General features: G+C 25.8%; 2 protein-coding genes across 3 annotated transcripts in view; one reads left to right on the top strand and one right to left on the bottom strand.

Annotated features, from left to right (window-relative positions):
* The window catches only part of LOC127288326 (uncharacterized), a 278,443-nt gene that overhangs the window by 143,846 nt on the left and 109,483 nt on the right, over positions 1 to 25,114 (bottom strand). For both annotated transcript variants that reach the window (XM_051315725.1, XM_051315724.1), the window contains exon 5: positions 10,995 to 11,050. In XM_051315725.1, the coding sequence (XP_051171682.1) occupies positions 10,995 to 11,021 (27 nt within the window). In that variant the 5' untranslated portion in view covers positions 11,022 to 11,050. The remainder of the gene's footprint in view (positions 1 to 10,994; positions 11,051 to 25,114) is intronic.
* Positions 7,682 to 15,294, top strand: LOC127288316 (uncharacterized). The gene is made up of 6 exons (XM_051315711.1): positions 7,682 to 7,812; positions 11,237 to 11,940; positions 13,263 to 13,552; positions 13,659 to 13,727; positions 14,865 to 14,957; positions 15,164 to 15,294. Exons 2-6 carry the CDS (start codon positions 11,295 to 11,297, stop codon positions 15,203 to 15,205), a joined length of 1,140 nt encoding a protein of 379 aa, XP_051171668.1. The 5' UTR covers positions 7,682 to 7,812; positions 11,237 to 11,294; the 3' UTR covers positions 15,206 to 15,294.

Raw genomic sequence — 25,114 nt, 5'->3', positions numbered from 1 at the left:
ATTATATTGCTGTAGTGTTTGTGTCCAATTTTAAAAAATTAAATTATAATGTTAAAAGAACGATTTTAAGAGTGACAAAATTTATTTAAGAGAGTCGAATGGTTTCTGAAATTTTTTGGCAAGAAGAGACCTTTAATTATCGCTCTATAAAAACGGCACTAAACGTGAAAATGATAAACATTGATTTTAAAATAGTAAAATACTTTCTTCTCGAAAGACGGACACTTTTTACAAAAGCAGCTAGAGATCCTTATCTTATATAAATTTCCTAAATCGTAAAGATTATACGAATCCATACAAAACAACGATTGCAAAACGAAAAGTAATATAATGAGGGGTACATTACCTCCTGCCGCCGTCAGATGGCAGCAGCATGCAGGGCGCACAAAGTCGCAGCTGTTATTAGATTGCTTTTCTACTTTTTGTTTTGCAACCATGTTTTTCTATGGATTCGTACAGTCTTTTGGATTTAGGAAATTTATAAGATGAGGATTTTCGCTGATTTTGTTAAAAGTGTTGGTGTTTTTTGTTGTAGAATTAACAAGTCGTCTGTAATTTAAACTACTACTTTAAGTAGTAGATTTTTACTATTTTAATTAATTCGATAAACTTAAAGAAGATTTTTTTATGTAGAATTTACAAATTTACAAAGTAGTCTTCGAGTAGTTTGCAGACTGTTGTAGCGAGCGTGCGTGGTTAGTCGGTTAAGGTATCGGATTGCGAGCGTTAGGGTCGAGGGTTCAATTCCCGTCGGTTAGAAATTTTCTCTGTTAGGTACATAATCGTTAGGACATAAAATAAGCGTCAGTATAGGAGAGAGGATGAAAAACTCAATTCTACTGATAATAAACAATTATAAATAAAAAATAATTTTATTTTCCTATTTTAAGTAGTAAAACCTACTACTTAAAGTAGTAGTTTTAATTGCAAAAGATTTATTAATTCTACAAAAAAATGTTCTTAAAGCCTATTAAACCACTTTCAGTAGTAAAGTTTACTACTTAAAGTAGTAGTTTCAATTGCAAAATATTTATTAAATGTACCAAAAAATGTTCTTAAAGCCTATTGAACCACTTTAAGGAGTAAAATCTATTATTTACATCTTGAGTTGTTTTAACATTTTTAAATTGAGTTATTACAATCACAAAATGTCATTCTACCAATTACATTTTTCATTGGTTTAACTATTTTTATATAGTTAATAGAACCGTTTAAATTCAGTTGAGGACCTATTGTACTACTCAGAGTAATTAAAAAGTAGTAAAACCTACTAGTTTTTTTTCAGTGTATATATCTCTCGATTACTCAGGAAACAGGAACAGGATATACAGAAAATAGAAAATTTGACAAAATTAATATTAAAAAAAAGTCCAATCTTGGAATATCTGCTACGACCTCCAAAAATAATTAAATTAGGAAAAATAAAATACAACTTTCAAATAATGTATATGATAATATTAATAATGTATTCAAAATCTAATTTGTTTTCTCTAATTTCATATCAAATGCTTTGGCTTTAACCATTATATCAATTTTAAATGAATCAGCTGACGAATAATCCTCCAGAAAATCCTCTTGAAAGCTGAGAGTCTAATTCTCGATGTGTAGAAGATTATAATATAATCTTCTACACATAAAAATTCGTAAAGACCAAGTTTCATAAAAATTTAATATCCGATTTCAGATTCGTAATCAGCGACACCAAAACCAAAATATATTTAGAATTTTGCAGTTTTTCAAAATGTAATTTGTAATATTAACATTTTTTAAATTTTATCATCAGATTCGTAATCTCAATTAATAGAATGGGATATTCTTGAAAGTTATGTTTACAATTTGATCAATGAATATTTATTTTTACTTTTAATAAACTTTTCTTTAAATTTTCAATATAGAATTGGAAATAAAAGTCGACGCAAGTTGACTACAACCATTCAAAGCATATGCATTATCTATTGAACCTTGTATTAAGTACGAACTGCTGTCGGTTGTCAAAAAGTGATTTATATCATCTCCCTAACATTTTCAATCGAGAGGTAGTATTAATACTTCCGAGATAGCGGTGATAATTTATTTTTGACTTACTATTGTTAGAGGTGTCTGAATTTTAAAGTTCATTTCTAATCTATTGAAAATAAACAAACACTTGGTGTAACAAATAAAATTGGTTCATATATGACTATGGTTCAAGAGTTCCAAAACAAAAGTTCAAAATCAGAAGTTCGAAGAAAAAAGTTCCAAATTTAAATAAGATCGAAAATTTATTTTTTCAAAGTACAAAATTTCTAAGACCCAAAATGTCCCAAAGTACAAATTTTCGAAAATAAAAGTTTCTAAAGAAAAAAATTTTAAACTCTCAAAGAAGTTAAGAGTACAAAAGTTGTTTAAAAAAATAAAATTAAAAATGTAAGTTGTACAGCTATATCCAATGGCTTTTAACTTTTTAAGTTTTAAATATCCAAAAGTCGACGCCTCCCGTTAATATAATCGTATTTCAATTGTCAATACTATATATTATCGTAACTTGGGGCTCAGTTTAATATGAACGTAGCTCATTTTCCGAATAATAAAATCGTATCTTAATTTCCATTTAATATAATCGTATCTCAAATTTTAATACATAATAATGTTTTAAAATCTAAATTAAATAAATAATCTTAACATATAAGAAATATTTTTAGTTAATTATAATTTTAAAATACACTGAATTTTTCAAATTAAATATTTTTTTTTAAAAAATTATTTTATTTTATTTAATTATTTAATATTATTATTTCGCATCGAAAAATTTAAAAACAATAACATTTTTTATTGAAATATTAAAAAATATTATAATTAAAAGAATTTCTTTATAATTGAAATAAAATGTAAGTATGTATGAATAAATTTATTATTTCTTTATAATACTTATTAATTTAATTTAATTTTTTCAACTTATTAATCCTAATAATTTAAAATTTACTTGTACGTTAGAAAAAAATTTTATTTTACGAAAACTTAAATGCGAATTATAATTACCTATTATGTTTAAATTTGAGATACAATTTTATTATTCATAAAGTTGTAAAAAAAAAAAATTTTCGTGTTGTACACTGGAGACTCCATTGAGAGGACAGCTCGTGTCTTATTCCTCTCTATGGAGTTCGTCATTGACGCGACCTCTACGTCGAAAACTGTAAACACTCAGGGCCGTACTACCAATGAAAAGGATACGGCTTTTCTCAGAATAATACAATATTCTTAGAAATTTTGTAAAAAAAAATAAGCTGCAATTTATTGTGTCAATATTTCAATAAATTGCAATTTTGTAATTATAATAATAATGATTTCCGATTCATTTTTAATCACATTATAATATATATTATGACTAATATTATATTCTTGTAAAAATTTTTTTACAAGTCTTTATTTTTTTAAAGTTCAACTTTTGTTTCTAAATCTAAAAAAGTTTTTTTTTACATTTTTAATAATATTTAAATTTAAAGAAATTTAACAACGTAAAGTGATGTCACGAAAGGTACACGTAAAACGAATATTGGAAAAATATAATATTTTGGAAAAAATATCCTTTGGGATAATAATAACTTAAGCTCGCTTAGAAAGGACCCCCGCACCAAATACATGGGAAAAATACTCTCGGTTAAATTTCTTGTAACTTTGCAATTTTGTAGCTTTTGACCTCCTGAACAAAAAATGTTAATGACAAAATACAAAAAAATGGACAGATTTTTTGTAAAATGAGGTTAAAGTGGAAATTTTAAAGTGAGCCAGATGTAAACACTTAAAAATGACTTGAACCCATATAATTGAATTAACTAGTTTGAAACTTATTACACAGGGGTTTTTGGGGTCACTGATTGCGAATCCAGTGTTAGTTTTTAAAAATTCAAAATGGCGGATCCAATATGGCGGACGACTTTTTAAAAAACTCTTCCTACTCACAAAAAATCAATTTCTCTATTCGTAGAATTGAAAGAATATATTTAATCAAAAAGTAATAGTTTGTTTTAACCCAGCTATGAGAAAATGAAGATTTGACATCGAATTCTTAGTCAAGGCGATTCCAGAATGGGTGCAAAAGAGAAGTTCAAGTACAAATCCCATGAGTACAAGAGATAGATAGTCTCTTTGTCTCTTTTGCTCTCATGGAATATGCAGTTGTACTTGGATTTGCATTTTCCTTTTGCACTAATTCTGGAATCGCCTTCATCGACACAAAAAACCTCCAAGTTACATGTTTCAAGTGAATTGGATGTATTTTTTAAAAAATCCTCTGCCATAATGGATCCGCCGTTTTGAATTTTTAAAAACTAACACTGGATTCGCAATCAGTCACACCAAAAATCCCTGAGTAAAGAGTTTTATGTGAATTCGATGTATTTTGCTTCCTCGTGGAGGAAGCTTTGTAGTCCTTTCGTTTATAAAACTTGTCAAAGTGGCGGAAACAAATTTTTTTCTTTATAGAAACATGTTATATGAGATCCTGATCAATTGTCTGGATGTATGTATGTGTGTGTGGATCCCTTTTTTGTTTAGAAGATAACTTTAACAGGTTTTAATGGATTTAGATAAAATTTAGTAGGCTCATTTATCATATTAATATCTCAAATCTGACCAAAGGATTTTGAAAAATACTCAAAAAAAAAAATTTTATGGTCTTTTTTCCAAAAATTTTTTTTTAATCGAAAAAATTTTTAAATAGAAAAATTTAAGGTTATATATAATAAAATCGTATTCTTTACGTCAAGAGGAATCGATCGATATATATAAAGTATTCATTTCAGGTAAATTTAAAGAATTAATGAAAGTTAAAAAGTCAAAAATTGACATTTTGGCTATAAAATTTTGTGATTTTTTAAATTGAAGTTTATACATGAAATAATTGTATTCCTTACGTCAAGACGAATCGATCGATATATAAAGTATAAATTTGAGGTAAATTTAAAGAATTAATGAAAGTTAAAAAATCAAAAATTCACATTTTGTCAATAAAATTTTGCCTTCTCCACGAGGAAGCAAATTTTTTTGCTGATCGTACACGGAGAGAAAAATCTGCCTTTTATAGTATAGAAAGGTTTACATTTAATGCACAGAAATTTTCTATGCTATATAGGCATGAAATTTGAGTAATCATCCTACTATGTTTGCATAAGTTCTATGCTTTTTCGGGGATAGACTCTTGCAACTGGCGATTAGGCCACGCCCACCTTGACTTAATTGGAACTGCCCTAATCGCCAGTTGCAAGAGTCTATCCCCGAAAAAGCATAGAACTTATGCAAAAATAGTAGGATGATGTTATGTGCCATCTTCGCATGGCGCCGTTGGATTAAAAGTATAATAAGTATGTAATAAGAGGCTATATGACAAACTTTATTAGCATAGACAAGTTTCATGCTAAAAATTCTCAAATCTTTGCTCTATTAGTATGAAAAGTTTAAAGAAAAATAGCAGCAATCTATTTCATACTATAAAAGGCAGATTTTTCTCTCCGTGTAAAGAGGAAGCAAAATGTTCATGTAATGAACATCTGAATTTACAACTTGTTTAAGAAAGTCGTCCGCCATATTGGATCCGCCATTTTGAATTTTTTAAAACTAACACTGGATTCGCAATCAGTGACCCCAAAAACCCCTGTGTAATAAGTTTCAAACTAGTTAATACAATTATTTGGGTTTAAGTCATTTTTAAGTGTTTACATCTGGCTCACTTTGAATTTTCCACTTTAACCTCATTTTACAAAAAATCTGTCCATTTTTTTGTATTTTGTCATTAACATTTTTTGTTCAGGAGATCAGAAGCTACAAAATTGCAAAGTTACAAGAAATTTAACCGAGAGTATTTTTCCCATGTATTTGGTGCGGGGTCCTTGGAACTTTTGTCTCCATACTGTTAATATTTAATTGATACTCCAAATAGATTGTCTTTCTTATTCTTCCTCTTTTACAACTTTATTTACTTTTTTTCGTTTTTATTGAATAAATATAAATAAAAAAGTAAAAAACCAAGTCTTGGGTCACTTGTTCGATTTTTTATTTATAATTTATGCGCTGCTAAAAATTCTTCGAAATAATTCTCCTACGTAGGATTCTATAAAAAAAAATCTCAACTTTTCAATAAAAATAAAAATAAAAAATTCCCAATTGGATCGAAAATAAAAAAAGAAACAGAATTTTAATTTTTTTATACTTTCGCCAATTTTGCCTACGAATTGAGTTTATATTACTTACACGGGAAAAAATTTATTGTGGCAACCACACAACTTCAATTCTAGAATAAACAAATTGTAAAAACACTGGGCTGTATTTCCAACAGGCAGATTTTTTTTTTAAAAAAATTTAATCCATCTTTATGACATCATATTTTCGTTTCTATTCATCAAAAAAACTTGGGTATAGAATGATTTTATGGCAAATTTAATAATCTTTCCAAAATACCCTAAAAAAACTTTCTACGATATTTTTGAACAGAGTTGTCATTTTTTAAAGACCAACGTGTTTTTAATAGTATTTTTGCAAGCCGTCACACAATTTTCACACAGTAGTCTATGCACGGAAAGAAATTTAGTAACAATATTTGATAAATCTGATAGGAAATTTTAGTATTCTCTTTTTCAAACGCGGAACATTTGGGTTTGATAACGAAAATCCGTATATTTTTACCAATAGTCTTTTTAGTAAATATATTCCAGAAATTGAAATTATTATGATGACGACAGAAACACCAATAGATTCTACGCCAAAGTTTTATCTCTTTCTCATCTCGAGGATAGACGAGGATATGAACTTTTAAATGCACACACACACATACACCGCAATGTTTTACATCGATTGGCTTATTTTTATTCCTAACCTATACTAACGATAATACGTATAACATTCGCAGAATAACGCTTCATATACAAATTTATGTAAATGCTCATGTGCAAATTTATGCTCATGTGAAAAACTGATGTGACCATTCTTATATACTAACCAGACATATTTTTCACCGCTTATGAGAAAGGTGAAATTATATCAAAACATGTTTAAAAATATAAATAAAAATCATTATTTATTGGGAAATAATTAAATATTTTATTATTTTTTAAAGAACAATTTTTTTTACTGATTTATTGTAAAATCTTCGAAATTAATTATATAAAAGAAATTCAGGTCTGTATCAAGATAATAGTAAAAAGGGACTTGTCTAAAGAGCTTCGTCAGTCTTCGTTACCACTCGGTGAGGATCGGGCAATTCCGAACGTTCAACTTCGGCAAATTTCGTCGAATCTCGTTAACTTTGATATTTCTTTTTCAATTTTCATATCAAATATATCAAAATCCGAAATAATTATATCATTTTATAGAATTCTAATTACGAAATTTGAAATATTTGGTTAGAAAAATTGATAAAGAGCTTATTAAAATTTGACATTTTTGTGTTTCAATAAAAAGATTTCAGATTTCGTAAATATTATATCAAATTTTCTTTCCAACTATATTAAATATTCTTATTTTAATCTCAATCATTCTTAAAAATAGTATCGAAAATCGTTATCATGCCAAAATGTTCCGCAATTGTAACCAAATATACTAAAAAGTAACACCATAATATCAAATATTGCTACAAACTTTCTTTCCGTGTGTTTATACATGTATGAGAATTATAAACTACGCATGACATTGTCCTGTTTATAAACAATTACATAGTACGTGTTCTACTTCTAATATCAAACAGTTCATCAAGTGTGTTAGGATAGCGGTTTAATTTATCTTTATAAAAAAAAAAAAAAATTATTCGAATTTTATATTATAATGAGAAATATAATCATGGTTAGTATAATTTATGTAATAAATTTTTTTAATCTTAATGCATTTTAATTGTATTATAAATGATAAATTGTTTTCAATTATTTTAAAATAAATAAATTTCATTAAATTCAAAGAATATTAAAACATAATTTTTTCATTAACAATAATGCATTTCATTTAATTTAATTGAATTTTGAAAATTTAATAATTTTTTTTTTACCCCTTAATGAGAAACATTAAAATGTTATCTGATATTGCTGAATAAAATTTTTAATGAAATTTCTGTTTACCACAATTGCCTTATATATTATAGTTGATACTTCGTATAATTTATGTTCTTCTTCTTATACTAAAAATATTGACGCGTTTTATTTTTCCTCTTAGAATAATAATTTTGTTGACAATTAAAATAAATTAAAAAAGTACAAACCTGATTGATTTTTCAAAATATTAGTTATGAGAATTATATATAATATTAAAGTAAGTATACATTTAATATTTTATAAAAATAAATGTCATCCATAAATGTCAATTTATTAATTTAAAAGTAAATTTATTATAGAGAAAAAATGTTTTTTAAATTTTGTGGCCTATTTAGTATTGGCTGCCGAGGCTGGGCAGTCTGTACTGAACCAGTACTGGTATTTGCATTGTATTCGTACTGGTGCAGTACCACCCTCCCAGTACTGGCAAACCAGTACTGAGCCGATATTGAGCCAGTACTGGCTCAAATAGATTTTCTTTTTGATTAATACTAGTTTACAAAAAAAGTTCTAGAGTGAACCCGATAAATTTTTTTGTTTAAATATTTTGTTCATCAAAATTTTTTCAACTTGATTTTATTTTTCAAAATTAAAATGCACTTTATTTTGCTTTTCTGTGGGTAAAATTATTTAAACAAAAAGTTTCCTGAGACCGAGTCTAAAACATTTTGCAAGATATTCTTTTTGTTTTCAGATATGCAATAAACCAAAAAAAATTTTAAACGATCAAACTAAAAATAAATAAATTTGTTTATAAAAAATTAATATTCTTTAAAATAAAATTTATAATATAAATTTAATTTAAAAAATTAAATACAATCGCAAGTAAAATTGCACAAATGTTATATTATCAATAATATAAAATATATAATTAACCTTTCTTAATAGAAATTATAAAAAATAGTTAAACCTACAAACTTATATATTTCAATGGTCAATAAAATTATTGTAATTTGTTTCTGGATGTTATTCTTTAGTTTTTTTTCCAAAAGTGAATTATAAACAAAAATTTAATGTTAATTTAAAAATAATTTAGATAATTTTTTTAATAATTTCCTAATTTCAGGAATTTAGTATTCATTATTTATTAAATCATTATATTTGTGATGAGTTAATTTGTAAACTAATTTTGTTTTATGTAAATTAAATTGAATTCAATGTTAATTTATTTATATTTGATATAATAATTAATAAATTAAAGTAAATAATAAAATAATTAAATAGTTAATTGCATAATTATATACATTATAGTAATTTTATAAACATTTTTATTTTTACTGAACTGTTTTTTTATATTATAAAAACTTTGGTTTTATAATAAACATATTTTTATATTTATTTTTTGATTTTTTAAAATAATAATTTGCAATATATATTATAAGAAGGAATGAAAATTCTTGGTGTTTTCGATTTTATATAATAAAATATTAATTAGTTAGTTGACTAATTTAATTAATATTTAATTTGTGTTGGGTTACTAAAAATTTCACACACTTTTTTCTAAGTATACCAAAAAAGTATTACCTGGAGTGAAACTTATCTCTGTTACAGTTAAAGCTTTCTTTTCGTATACAATAAATTACAAAACTGCCAGTACTCGGCCAGTACTGAACCAGTAGTGGTTACCAATACTGGTGCCAAATCTGGTAGCCAATACTGGTAACATGTTATCATCCCAAAGTTACGCCAACTCTGGCGCCAATACTGGGTGCCAGTACTGCGCCAGTACTGCGCCATTAGTAAATTTTTGATTGGGTAGCTTATTTAACTTGGTATTAGATGTTTATAAAATTTATTATTCTAATGTTTTAATATTCTTTAACCCATTTTGTACGAGAAGTCCGTTTTTTTCCTCCACATTTGCTCTCGCCATTTTCAAAATTCATGGACTAAAAAAATTGGTAATAGGTGTTTCTTATCGAATTTTTTAGTCCTATTTAAGAATCTACAAGAAAATTTAACTTTGGATTTAAGGATAAAAAGTTATTGCATCAAAAATGTCTGCCCTTTCATTTGGTGATTATAAGAAATTATTATTTTCTCAAAATTCAAAATGGCCGCCAAAATGTCTGAAATTAAATCTTTCACTCCCACTATTAAAAGACTAGATAAATATTTACGAAACTTGTTACTCCGGGGTTACTGATTTTGAATTTGAAGTCAGATTTTCAAAGTTCAAAATCGCGGATCCAATATGGCCGGCGAAAAAATAGTATGGCTGCCAAAATGACAGATAAAATAAATGCTAAGTACATTTTCTATTGCAAATGACTGAATTCATTATAAAATAAAACATTTTTGATATTTTTAAAAATTAATTTATTAGACAACCAACAGTTGCTTTTAAAGTTTTTTAATTTAAATTTTAGTCATTTTGGTGGCCGTACTATTTTTTCGTCCACCATTTTGAATTTTGAAAATCTGACTTCAAATTCGGAATCAGTAACCCCGAAAACCTCCAAGTAACAAGTTTTGTAAATATTTGACTAGTCTTTTAACAGTGGAACTGAAAGATTTAATTTCAGACATTTTGGCGGCCATTTTGGAGGCGCCATTTTGAATTTTGAGAAAATAAAAATTTCTCATAATCACCAAATGAAAGGGCACACATTATGAACGCGATATTTTGTCATTTCAAACTGTTCCTGACGCGATTTTGAATCAAAAATATAGTTTTAATGAAAAAAAAACCCAAAAAATTCATCCTTATTTTTATTTAAACCATCATAACTTTTTATCCTTAAGTCGAAAGTTAAATTTTCTTGTAGATTTTGAAAGAGGACTAAAAAATACATAAGAAACACCTATTGCCAAGTTTTTTAGTTCATGAATTTTGAAAATACTTGTTTTTATTCCACGGTGAAGAATTAATTAATTAATGTTAGTATAGAAAATGAAATATTTTGCAAACAAATACAGTTACTGTAATTATGAACTTACCAATCGAAAGCATATGTAATTCCGCATCCAACGAGACTTGTCCTAGGTCATTTTTTCTGAAACAAAAATTAGTTATAAAATATTATTATTGTTTGAAAATAACCCGAATTGATCGCGATATCCAAATTTACTGAACTTAGTTCCATAATTTTTCCTAAATTTTTTCTTTTCGTGTGATCTGTAGCATTTGTTATATTCTTGTTTTTAATTATACTTAAGTAATGCTTACATTTTTTTTTTAGATAGCACTTTCTTGGAATTTGTTTAACAACTTTTGGTGTCAATAAATACAATTTAAAAATGTTTACAACAAAATCACCGCAAATTTTTACAATCTCAAAAATGAAACAACTTCCCAATGAAATGATGAATGATGAAAAATTATGGTTGGAATTAAAACCAATTCTACAAGTATCACGACTCTTTGGTCTTGCTCCAGTTTCCTTAAAGAATTCAAAGTGGACTTTTTCTAAAATTGGATTACTCTATTCCGCACTGTGTTTTGCATTCTATAATTATATATTCATCGATCGAATTCTTATATACATTAAAGAAGATTGGGAAATTAAATTATTAATTCTCTATGTGACAATTGTTGTTACAACGGGATCTTGCGTTATTATGGATTTTATTAATTGTCTATTGGGATATAAAAAATTACAGGCATATTTAAACAATATAAGACGTTTCGATTTATCAATGAAGTCAAGATATTGTAAATCTTCAGATATGTTGATTAAATTATATTGGAGAGTACTTATTGGAATTTTAATATTCCTTCTTCCAATTTCTGTACTTACTTATAAGGTTGATCAAAAACCAATACTGGGAGCATTTACTTATTTTATGTTTTGTGCAGTATTGATGATTGGAATATTAAAATTTCTTGCCTTCACTATGATTATTTTTATTAGATTTCGAGAATTTAATAGTAAATTGACCGAAGGTTTGTTATCATTTCTTTTTCTCTCTCTCTCTCTCTCTCTCTAAACCGGAATTAGTAAAATTCTATTGAGGATTCTTAGCCTCAACCTCAAACTAAAAAATTGTTTGAACTACAAATAAAACTATAAATAAAATTAAATTTAACAACTTTTAAAGATTCAGTTGTACAATTTTCAAAATAAATTATTTTGCGTAAAAATTTGATGTTAAATACTAACACAGAACTACAAAAAAAAATCGAATTTTTTCCAAAGCAAACCGGAATATGATTTTCTGACGTATTTTTATGCGCTGAACACGAATCTGAAGTCCGATTTGTTCCATTACGTCTGGATTTTTTTCTAACCTTAAAAAAATAAATCTAATCAAACAAGTAACTCAAAATTCTTGTGGGCTTGAGTTCTAGGGGGTTTTTGAGATCGCTGATTACGAATCTGATCTCAGATTTTGAAAATTCAAAATGGCGGATGCAATATGGTGGACAAGTTTTTTTAAAAAATTATTAGATTTTTATGTAATAAATCAGTATCTAAGCACTGAGAAAAAAGGTTTGAGCTGACAACCAAATATTTCATTCAATATATGTGCAACTAAAATTTTTTGGTTGACACAACTAAACTTTAGTTGACAACAACCAAAGTTTGTTTCAGACGACTAAATAAGAAAATGAAAAAGAATTTGGTAGTCTCAACCAAACTTTGGTTGATATCAACTAAAGTTTAGTTGTGTCAACCAAAAAATTTTAGTTGCACATATATTATATTTAATATATGGTTGTCAGCTCAAACCTTTATTCTCAGTGAGGACTTTTGTTGTCGCTAATCACGAATTCGATGTTAGATTGAAAAAATTCAAAATGTCCTCCATATTGTATCCGCCATTTTGAATTTTGAAAATCTGAGATCAGATTCGTAATCAACGATCCCAAAAACCCTTAGAATACTAGCCTATAAGAATTTTGAGTTACTTGTTTGATTAGACCTGTTTTCTGTGGTTAGAAAAAAATCCTGCATCAATTTTTTTTAACAAATTTAGTAAATTAAAAAAGTAAAAATTTCACTAATTTAGATTTAGAGACAATTATGATGCTATAGTATTATATCAGAATAAAAACATTTAGAACCAGATTTATAAATTTTTTCATTTTGAAAATATTTCTAAATGATTCTTTTTTTTAATTTTTATTTTTACTAAAAATTGCAAATGAAATTCTAGACTTATTGTAGATATTGACAAATACAACAATTACAATTTTCCAATAATCCACGTTGCATATGAAGAAAAAATAATCAAAAATAAATTCAAATTTAACAAATTTTTCAGATGTGACATTTGTAGTTGAAGCTAAAGAAAAAAATAAAAAACTCAATTGGCATGGACTTTGGAAGAAACATAAATATTTAATAGAAGCGTCAAAAAAATTAAATTCAAAATATTCTCTTCAACTTTTACTATGGTTCTCAGTACTCTCTTTAAATTCAATTTTACAAATTTATGAATTTCTTAAAGGTGATCATAAAATTATTGAAAATATTCGGGAAATGTTACTTGCATTATTTTTTATTCTATTATTAACAGCATTAGCAACAATTTGTCATTTTACTGCTGATGAGGTAAGAATCATATATATATATATATATATGATATTATTTTTTTATATTTCGAATATTAAAACAATGGTATTAATTTTTTTTTTTAAATTTATTTTTTTTATTGTAGGCTAAACAAATGGCTAGTATATTATCATCGCCTGAATATTGTCAAGAATGTAATTTTCAAGATCAACAGGTAAAAAAAAAGTTTTTTAAAGAGTTAAATATCTTAAAAATAGTTTTTTATTTCACCTATCAATTTTTTTTATGAGGCCGTTTTCACCGTGTGGATAAATTTAATGTTCCGATAGGTTAAAGGCAGTAGATATACTCGGCGTCTTCGCAGAATGTTTGCTTCTGCGCAGACGCAGAATATCTACTCTGCCTTTAACCACTTGGAAGATTAAGGCCAGGTCCAAGTGAGGCAGCGCCATCTACATTGATACTAAAATTTTGGAAAATTTTCAACAGCCTTTTCTTGAAAACAAGAAGGTAAAATGCTTTTTTCTTTATGGATAATTAATTATTGGCAAGATATACAGCAGCTAAAACTTTTTTTGATTCAAAATAATGAAAAAAATTTCATGTCGATAAATTAAATATGAGCACTTTTTCTCACAAAAACTGTAACAGTACTTTCTCAAAAATTACAATTAAAAATGCAATTTCCATTTGGAAAATTAATAAACGCTAAAAAATACACGACCTAAGATTTACCAATCACGAAAATAACAAAAAAAAAGTTTTTTAACATAACATATTTTACTCATTATGACAGCCGTTTGGCAGGTTATATATGTCACCAGACGTTTCGCGGTTTTGCCGAAAGAAGGAGATTGGCGCTGTTGCTAACCACCTGAAATACATAATCTACCAAAGGGCTGTCACAATCAGTAAAGCAGTATCAACATGTTAAATATTTAATAAAAATTTTTTTTATTATTTTCGTGATTGGTAAATCTTAGGTGGTGTATTTTTTAGCGTTTATTAATTTTCCAAATGGAAATTGCATTTTTGATTGTAATTTCTGAAAAAGTACTGTTACAGTTTTTGTGAGAAAAAGTGCTCATATTTAATTTATTGACATGAAATCTTTTTCATTATTTTAACTCAAAAAAAGTTTTAGCTGGTGTATATCTTGCCAATAATCAATTATCTATAAAGGAAAAACCATTTTACCTTCTTGTTTTCAAGAAAAGGCTGTTAAAAATTTTCCAAAATTTTAGTTTCAATGTAGATGGCGCTGCCTCACTTGGACCTGGCCTTAAGTTTATCCACGTACGGTGAAAACGCGGCCTCTATTGTAAATTATTTTTTTCTCTTTGATTTTTAGATTGTTTTTTCACTTGGTCAATATTTTCAATTCAACGATTTTAATTTCTCAGCTTGTAATTTTTTCAACATCAATCTTGCTGTACTATTAAAAGTAAGTTACATATATAGAAACAAAAGCTTAGATTAATAAAAAAAAAAATTCTGTAGTTAATAAATAAAAAAAAAATAATTACTAAATTTAATTTTTTTTTAAATATAATTTCAATTACTCACTCTTAATAATTATATATGTAATAATAGTATTAGGTAATTTCCTTTTTTAACGTAGATTAATATATGTTTTATTTGTCTTTTTAGATAGCCAGCGCAATAATAACATATCTAGTTATATTAATGTAAAAAGAGAAACTTTAATTACATATATAAAAATGAAGTAAACTCTCTAAATATGAATCAGTGAAAAAGTCACTGGTCTCAAATCAGTCGCTAAATCCTAGCTATTTTAATCAGTGGTTTTCACTGACAGTTAGTGACATTTCACTGGAGAATCAATTATTTTGACTGAAAATCAGTGAAATGTTACTGATTCAAATAGCTAGAATTTAGCGACTGATTTGAGACCAGTGACTTTTTCACTGATTCAAATTTAGAGAGAAGTTTAATCGACTTTCAGATCTGCGTTAAATTAATGTCTAAAACAAACTTTATATATCTAGTATATTTCATGAATATAAAATAGTATAGCGAGAAATAAAATTCTCATTTTTTTAAAATAAATTTTTTCTTTTTTTAATCTAAAATTATATGATGTTAAAATTTCAAGCGTATATATAACTCTTAATGATAATTTTAAAAAATCTCACACGCATGAGGAATCGAACCCAGGACCCTTGGGACGCGAGCCGTGTACACTAACCTCACAGCTACGTTAACTTACAAATTTTTGTCTAACATTTCTTGAATCTTAAGACTGTACTACCTTCTATTTGTAATAAAATAAGTATATTTTTAAATTTTTACATCAAATAATAATTTTTACTCCTTTTATATAATTTATTTTTTAAAAAAATCATGAAATAATTTTTTTCTCATTGTTAATTAAATAATTTGAAATAAATAAATAGCATAGAAACATTTTTAGTACAAAAAACTTCATTCCATGGATAAAAAATTTATAGATTTTATCTTATACATTTGATATTATTAATGGATGTGAACAATCGTCTAATATCCATTTCCCAAGAACTTACTCCTTTTAGTTAATCAACTTATTATTATTTTTTTTATTGTTTTCTACTTTTTCAATTTGTTTTTCTCACTTTGAAGAATTGCAACGCAACTTAAATACATATTTCAAGAAAAATTACTAAAACTGAAAAATTTATTTATAGAAAGACAAATAAACGATTATATAAGGTAAGAAATCAATCCCTTAATTTAAAATATAACATTTACTAATTATTACAAAAAAAAAAATTAAATCAAAATTTTGAATTAACAAAAAATTAATCAAAAAATATATATGTCGTTTTAGGAAAATAAAAAAATAATACAAATTGAAAAAAATAATTTGTTTATAAAAATTCACAAATTAAAAAAATACTATTTAAAAAAAAAATGCTTTTTTACAAGTCGGGAAGTACTGATTTGAATATAAAATCAAATATAAATTCCTGCGCTACATTAAAACATATTCAAAAACATCAACAGCCTGAAGAGAATGTAATTAAAGAATTAAAATTAATTTTACAAATAGCAAGAATATTTGGTTTTGCGCCAATTTCAATGCATAATGTAAATTGGACAATAAAGAAAAATGGATTATTATATTCTGCATTGTGTCTTAGTTTATATATTTATGTATTTACCGACAGAGTTATAATATATATAAATGAAAATTGGGAAGTAAAATTAAAAATTCTTTATATTATAATTGTTGTTTCATCGGGATTATGTTCATTGGCTGATTGTATTGGTTGTTTATGGGGTAACAGAAAAATTAAAAATTTACTAAATTACGTTCGACATTTTGATATGTCAATGAAACAAAAATATAAAACAACAACTAAATTTGTCAAATGGAACTGGATAATATTTATGGGAATTTTAATATTTCTTCTTCCTATTGTTATTTTAACTTATATTTTAGATAAAAAACCATTACTTGGAACTTTTGGTTATTTCATATTTTGTATAATATTAATGATTGGAATTTTAAAATTTCTTACATTTGCAATGATCATTTTTGTTAGATTTCGAATACTTAATTCTAAATTAGTGAAAGGTTTGTTTCTAATAATTTAATTTATATTTATAATAAACTAAAAAAAATTTTATTTAGATCAAATAATTTTTATTTGATCCAATTAAATCATTTACTTGACTATTATCCATTAAATCTTTATTTGAACCAAATAAATATTTAATAAATCTAAGTATTTTATTTTATCGTTTCAAATAAACTATAATTTACGCCAAATAAAAATTACTTGAATCTAAAAAATGAAATAATTGATAAAAAATAATTTATTTATTTTGAAAGAACTAAAAATTTACTTGTTCCAAGTATTAAATTATTCGTCATGAGTAATTATTTTAATTCTGATTAAAATACCTTAAATTGCGTTAAATAATTAATTATTTATCCCAAATAAAAAATTTATTTTTGAATGAAATAAAAACATTTTTATATTCAAATAAATCTATATTTGACTTAAATAAAATAATGTATTAGCATTGAATGATGCATTATTCATATCAAATAATTTAGTTTACTTGAAACAATAAAATAAATTTATTGCATTAAATAATTCTTATTTAAATAAAAAAAAAACAAAATATTCGTGTAAAATAAAAAAATTAATTGTTTTGAATAACTCACATTATTTTCAATTCAGTTAAATATTTATATATTTGATCAAAATATTTTATATTTGTTTTTATAAAATAATATATTAATATTAAATAATATATTATTTGCATTAAGTAATTATGTTTACTTGAGTTAATAAAATAAATTTATTATGTCAAATAATTTAAATACTTATATCAAAAAATTAAGTATTTGATTGAAATAAATAAATATAATTGTTTTAAGTATATAACTTATTATTATTTGTGTCAAATAAATTCATATATTAGATTCAATCAATTATTTACTTGACCCAATTACGATTTATTTGTTTCAAATATGTATGATTCAAATAATTCAAATTATTTAAATCAAATACATATTTTTTTGGTCCAAATAAAAATTATTTGAACCAAGTACCTAAATATTTTTCAAATAATTTGAATTAATTGAATCAAATAATTTTTTTTTTCAATGTAGTAATAATAAAAAAAATAATTATAAAAATAAAAAATATAATAATAATAATAATAATAATAATAATAATAATAATAATAATACAATAATAATCTTTGATTATTGTCAAGATCTGAATATCATATAGAAAAATAGTAACATAAAATAATATTTAGAACAAAATTTGTCATTATCAAAAACAACTTCATAGAAAAATATACGAATTTAATTTACAGAAAGAAAAATAAATATATTTTACATAATATACAAAAGAAAAATTTAAATGGAATTTTTCACAATAAAAAGAAAAATTTCTTAGAAAAATATACAAATTAATTTATCAAAAAGAAAAATAAATACAATTCGTAACAGAAAAAAATTTAACGTGATTATAATATAGTCGAGCGAGTGTGTCTTGTCGCTAGGAGAACGAGGCGTTTTTGGTCAGACATGTATCATATGCAGCTAGGCACCTATATGATCTTTTTTACATGCAGATAAATTTAAGTTTTTCTTCGACTTTTAAAAAAATAACAAAAAAAAATTATTTGAATTTTTATAAAAAAAATAACAATTTTTTTTATAAACAAATTAATTTTTCTTATAACTTTAAACCCGATTTTTTTTTATTTTTACATACCTGGAAGTACTAAGGAACGATATGATCCTTTTTGTTAAAAAAATTGTTTTTTTTATATTTTAAGGATGTGTGATTATTATTATTATTATTATTTTTATTATCATATATTTTTATGATGAAATAATTGTTGACTAAAACGTTTTTAAAATAATGATTATTTCTAGAATGTCAAAATTTTCTTTTTAAAAAAAATAAAAATTTTTATATCTCAAAAAAAAAAATTATTTAATAATAATTAAAATAATTACTTAATGTACAAAGCAAAAGATAACATGAATTTCCAGTGTCAAAATAATAAAATATAAATTTGTCATTATATCATTTCTTACAGATATGTCTGACATTTTTCGAGTGGAAAATAATATTGGTCGTAAAATTAAAGTAGCATGGAGAAGACATAAATATTTGATAAATGCTGCTAAATTGTTAAATTCAAAATACTCATTGCAATTGCTAATTTGGTTATCAATTCTTTCTTTAAATTCAATATTACAAATTTATGAATTGGCAAAAGGCCATCAGGGAATTTATAGTAATGCTCGAGAAATGTTTCTTGCGTTATTGTTTATAATTCTCTTAACAGCACTGGCTGTCGTTTGTCATGTCACTGCTTATGAGGTGATATATATATATATATATATATATATATATATATATATATATATTTTATACAATAAATCTAAATTAAATATGTTTTAGGGGAATGTATCCATGAGTGGACCACCTTTTTATTTACTCAAATAATTTTTTTCAGTGAAGTAAATTTAAAAACTATAATACACCGTTGGATAGGTATTGTCCACAGCTATAACTTATATATATATATATGTGCCATTCCAGGAGTTTTTTAGCATTTTTCGGAGTAACCTTTCCAAATTAAATGAAACATTTTTTTAATAATATTTATTAATATAAAGGTCCAAAAAAATCACTTTTTAAGTAAAAACAATTGTTTATTTAAAAAATACAACAATAAATAATGCAAAAAATTCACTTTTTTCCTGCAACTCCAAATAAATTGGTTTAAAGATCAAAATTTTCCTTATTTTTCAAGCTTTAATACCGCACAAGAAACATTGAGTCCGAGAAAATATTCAACTCACAATTTTTTAAACAATGTTTGTTTACTTTTTTGTATTTTATTTACTGTGAAACGTCTGCTAAAGCTGCGCGCGACGTTTGGAAGTTGTCGCTTTCCTTATTGAGCAGAAGCTCATTACACTAGCGTAGTAAAAAACATGTTGTGTGAAAAGTGAGGTTTTTCATCCTTCAAAAATGTTTTTTATGATTTTTTACTGCAAAGTAGATAATTAAAAACCATTCAATGTGATAACCAGAAATTTTTACGTTTCGTTTAATGACAACATAACCTCACTTTTCGCACAACATGCTTTCTACTACGCTAGTGTAATGAGCTTCTGCTCAATAAGGAAAGCGACAACTTCCAATCGTCGCGCGCAGCTTTAGCAGACGTTTCACAGTAAATAAAATACAAAAAAGTAAACAGTTTAAAAAATTGTGAGTTGAATATTTTCTCGGACTCTATGTTTCTTGTGCGGTATTAAAGCTTGAAAAATAAGGAAAATTTTGATCTTTAAACCAATTTATTTGGAGTTGCAGGAAAAAAGTGAATTTTTTGCATTATTTATTGTTGTATTTTTTAAATAAACAATTGTTTTTACTTAAAAAGTGATTTTTTTGGACCTTTATATTAATAAATATTATTAAAAAAATGTTTCATTTAATTTGGAAAGGTTACTCCGAAAAGTGCTAAAAAACTCCTGGAATGGCACATATATATACTTCGCGCGCCAAGCCCCCTGTTTTAATCATTTTTTTTTAATTTTCCGTTGATCTTATTTTTCCAAATGAATCACCTATTTCAAAGAATTATTATTACACATTCATTGAAATCTGAATAAATATTATTAAAATTAAAATTATTAAATTTTAATTAATAAATTAATTAAATTAACGAAGGGGAATTTACTCAGGTAGTCAAGTGTACACTCTTCCTGTAATACTTGTGTAATAACGTGTAATACCGTGTAATAATGCGTTATTACGGTGCTGTAATAACGCAAAAAAATCTGTAATATCTCTGTAATGTTACGTCTCAAAATAGAGAAATAACTAAAGAAATAATATTTTATTTTATTTGTGGCCGCTCGGTGATTCAGTGAATTCCTGTTTCATTTACAGAGCAGAAGGCTCTGAGCTAAGGGTACAGGAAAGAAAGAGAATAGTGATTTTTAATGACAAGGTTACAAATTTATTTAGACAAACATTTAGAGTTATAAAATTGATCTTTGAGAGAGAGTATCCTGAAGCAACCATTCTTGAAATAAGGGAAAATCAGCATTCCACTGCAACAAGGAATGTAAAGGTTACTACAAATTTTTATAAGGAATTAGGAAGGATTTAGATAAAAAGTATTACAACTTACCTTGAAAATTTAGATGTAAGATGTATGAAAAAGGACCACTGCTGTGTCCTAATTATGATAGCAACTTCTGGTACCAGATATAGTTTGAGAGCTCACAGGAAGGTTGACGGGCCTTGGTGATGACCACAGGTCCGGAGTTCAGTTGATTGAATCAGCTCTTCTTGACGTAGAAACTTTTAACACTTGACACAGAGATTCTTCTAAGTCGAACTTGAGTATGAAATCGAGCAGAGTAACAACGCTTGTACTAGATTTCGTATGTGAACTGGTACCAAATATGAAGTAGAAGTAACGTGTATGATGAAAAGTTCTGAACTGGTAGATGTTACACGTATGAAGATGATTTGAGAACTAGTAGATGTTATACGTATGAAGAGGATTCCAGAACTAGTAGATGTTATACGTATGAAGATGTTTTGAGAACTGGTAGATGTTATACGTATGAAGAGGATTCCAGAACTGATCTCTCCATGAAAATGTAGCCCTTTTATACTGAGTTTTCGTAAGAGAATAGATAAAATTTTATTGTCCTACTATATATTTTCACCCTAATTTTGGAAGTCAAAGTTCAGTCCTTCTCTCTCAGTTGAACGTAAAAAGGGGGGTGTGAACCAGCTTCTTCAAGATACAAAAGTATGACTATGATTATTCGCAGCTGTACTCTTCTAATGTGGTGATACCACAGGGGTTCGTCACATAGGATAATTGGAAAGAGCGCTTTTATTACATCGTTTGATTTTAGCACATAGGGAAAATTAGAAAGGGATCATTTTGTTTTGTGGGGGTGTGAGCTCTTCTGGTATCATAAAAGATTTCTCGCTTCTATTTGTATGTATACAGAAATAGAAATACAGTAGATTGTCGTAGAAGGATACAAAACGCAGGGGTCTTTTATATATAAAAGAATGATGTTTAGTTGCACGAAAAAAAGGGGCGGAAATTGAACATTTAAGAGAAAAGTATTTAGAGGCGTAACAAAAACACGTGTGCTTGTCGCAGAGACATATAACTCGGTATTGATTAAAAGGATTCTTATAATTATGAATGTAAAAGTTACGGTGACGTGACACCTCCCCCCTTTAAAATTCGGAAATTAGAAATGAAATTGAATAATTTACGAATTCAGTTTTTGAGAAGAGTTAAGTTATTTGAGGGAAATGTCACTTACAATTTTGATTATATTATGTAAAGTTTTTAGACATCAATGTTTAAAAGACCTAAGAGAAAATACGTCATACACATAATATAGTTTCACACCTTATTCACACCAAGTTAAGATACAAGTTTATATATATTGAAAAATACATACGAATATTATTGTTAATGATTTCAAAGATTTTCACACATATCCCGTACTATCATTTTTGAGTTAATAGTCATACATGATTTAAAAATGATTTAATCATAGAGATTGGGATCTTATGTATAGAAGCATATACAAATTTGAAATACTTTCGTAAAAGCTCACAGAATTAGTAGAAGTAGTATATAAAAAGGAATTTTAATTATATTTATAAAGACACTCATACCATGTATTATAGAAGATTTTAAGGATGTATTATTATTATTTGCTCTTTACACATTGGTTAATTTAGAATAAGATATAAGTTTTCAATACATAGTGCATACGGATAGATTACATTCTGATGATGACAGAGTTTAATTTTTTTTTCATACATAATTTATACTTTTGAAATGTTATATAATTCTGTTAAAGATTTTCATCCACATATATTTACGAAAAGGAGGAAGGCAGAGAAAAAAAAAAATTTCTAACATTTTCCTTTCTGAACGCAGGTATAATTTTTGAAACAGATTTACATAAGCTTATACATCCCTCCCTCCTTTAAGAGAAAAACGAGAAGTATTCGAAGTTTTGACATGAATAGAATTTACAACATTGATTTAAAGAATTTTGGCTTTAATATTAATTAATTGGATAATTTTCGTTCTTTTTTTTATTGTAACAATTTCTTGCTATATGATATTTTTCGAAACATTGCTCACAAGATAAGCTGCATTTGCTTAATTAGTTGCAATCTTTCCTTTTATCTTTATCAATAGAATTTTTTTTTTTAATTTTTGATTTCAATACAATCATTCCATGTTCTAAATGGCATATTGCTATTTTTTAATTCCTCGACTCCAGTAATCAATATATTGGTTTAGAAAACTAAATTCGATTGATAAATTCTCCATAACACGAATTGGAAAATTTATTTATTTTTACCATGCCCGTTCATATTACCTAGAGGAATATAAGATTCTATCAGGTAACGTTGTTCTCATTTTCAAGACTACATGCTTCTCTTCTTTTTTAAAATAAATAATTTTTGAAATCGATGACATTTTTCAATTAGGCTTATAGTTTACGAGATATTTACGATTTTATCTGGCATTTTTTATATAAATTTTCGAATATTTTGAATTTAGAAAAAAAAATTTCAATCTCGATTTACATGTTTTAGATCTCAAAATTTCGTGTCACATTGTGGTAATCAAATTTCGGTATTGATACGAACTTCAAGAAAATGAAGTTTAAAAATTTTAAAAATTGATTTTTTTTTATTTTTGAATATTTGAATTTGGAAAAAAAAACAAAATATTAATATGAAACTTTCTTATACGAAATATTTAAAAGAAAAAAAAAGTAAATTTTATAATGTAAAAATAGATCCTGGAAGAAAAATAGCAAATATTAATATAATGAATGTCCATAATATATTTTAATCACCTGAAACAGAAATATCTCTATATTATTATCAATTATTTAATGTCTCTTTTTTATTACATCTAAAAATTAAAATGTATGCTTAAGAAAATACTCCAGTTGTTCAATATAAAATTCGAGTCATCTGTATTTATTACAGATAATTATATATTTTTTTTTATAATATTTATTTATTTTGTTACTGACAATGCCTTTTCTTTATTCGTATTTTAATGCTTAAGAATATGCAAACTGGATTATTTACTTTAATAAAAAAGTTAATTGTATTAATGGAGAATTATAATTATAAGAGCAAACAATAATGTTGCAAAAGGAAATTGTTTTGTTTATGTGTATTTAGTGAATATATTGAAGGATGTGTATTAAGATTTGAATTAATTCACTATTCTTGTTATATTTTATTTGAATGTCTAAATTAATTTTGGTTAGCATGATGAATATGAGATAAGCGAAGTCTGTTAATGTGTACAATTTTTGGTGATTTATTTATTTTAATTTTTATGTTTCCTTTACTCAATATTTCTAACACTTCATGTGGTCCTGTATATTGATTACCTAATTTTTTCGGTTTGGGACCTTGTAATAAAAATACACTATCTCCGATTTTAAAATTTTGAGGGTTAGCTTTGCGATCATAGTAAGTTTTTGATTTTTCTTTAGTTTCAATTAAATTTTTCTGCGCGAAAGATTGAATATCATGTAATTTTGTAACTAATTTTACTAAATAGTCATCATAGGTCTCGAGTTTTTCTTCTTCCAAAAGTGGTAAACTTGAAGGTAATCTTGGTAATCTACCGAAAACTAACTCATAGGGTGTACATTTAGTACCTTCATGGACGCTTGTATTATAAGAAAACATAGCTAATTCTAATAAATCATCCCATTGAGTATTTTTATTGATGAATTGTTTAAGATATTCTGCTAATACATGATGCGATCTTTCTAATGAACCATTTGATTGAGGGTGAAAAGAAGTAGTTTTAAATTGTCGAATACGAAATCGTTTTGCTAATCGCTTCATAAGATTGCTCAAAAAATTTGTACCTTGGTCTGTTAAAACGCCTTTTGGAGAGCCAAAAGTACAAATGAATTTCTTTACAAAAGCATCTGCAATTGTACTAGCCTGCTGATTTGGTAAAGGTACTGCTACAGAATATTTTGTTAAGCAGTCTTGTATAGTTAAA

The sequence above is a fragment of the Leptopilina boulardi genome, unplaced genomic scaffold (genome assembly GCF_019393585.1).
Source record: "Leptopilina boulardi isolate dan_hultmark-lab unplaced genomic scaffold, ZJU_Lbou_2.1 LbouV2_384, whole genome shotgun sequence".
NCBI lineage: Eukaryota > Metazoa > Arthropoda > Insecta > Hymenoptera > Figitidae > Leptopilina > Leptopilina boulardi.
Note: the sequence above shows the minus strand (reverse complement) of the source record. Positions and strands in the feature narration are given on the sequence as shown.

Bases quoted from the DNA above. Each gene is read 5' to 3' on its own strand.
- LOC127288316 (XM_051315711.1), top strand. From the start codon at position 11,295: ATGTTTACAACAAAATCACCGCAAATTTTTACAATCTCAAAAATGAAA. The intron at 11,941-13,262 runs GTTTGTTATCAT...CAAATTTTTCAG, and splicing joins TAATAGTAAATTGACCGAAG to ATGTGACATTTGTAGTTGAA. The intron at 14,958-15,163 runs GTAAGTTACATA...TTGTCTTTTTAG, and splicing joins ATCTTGCTGTACTATTAAAA to ATAGCCAGCGCAATAATAAC.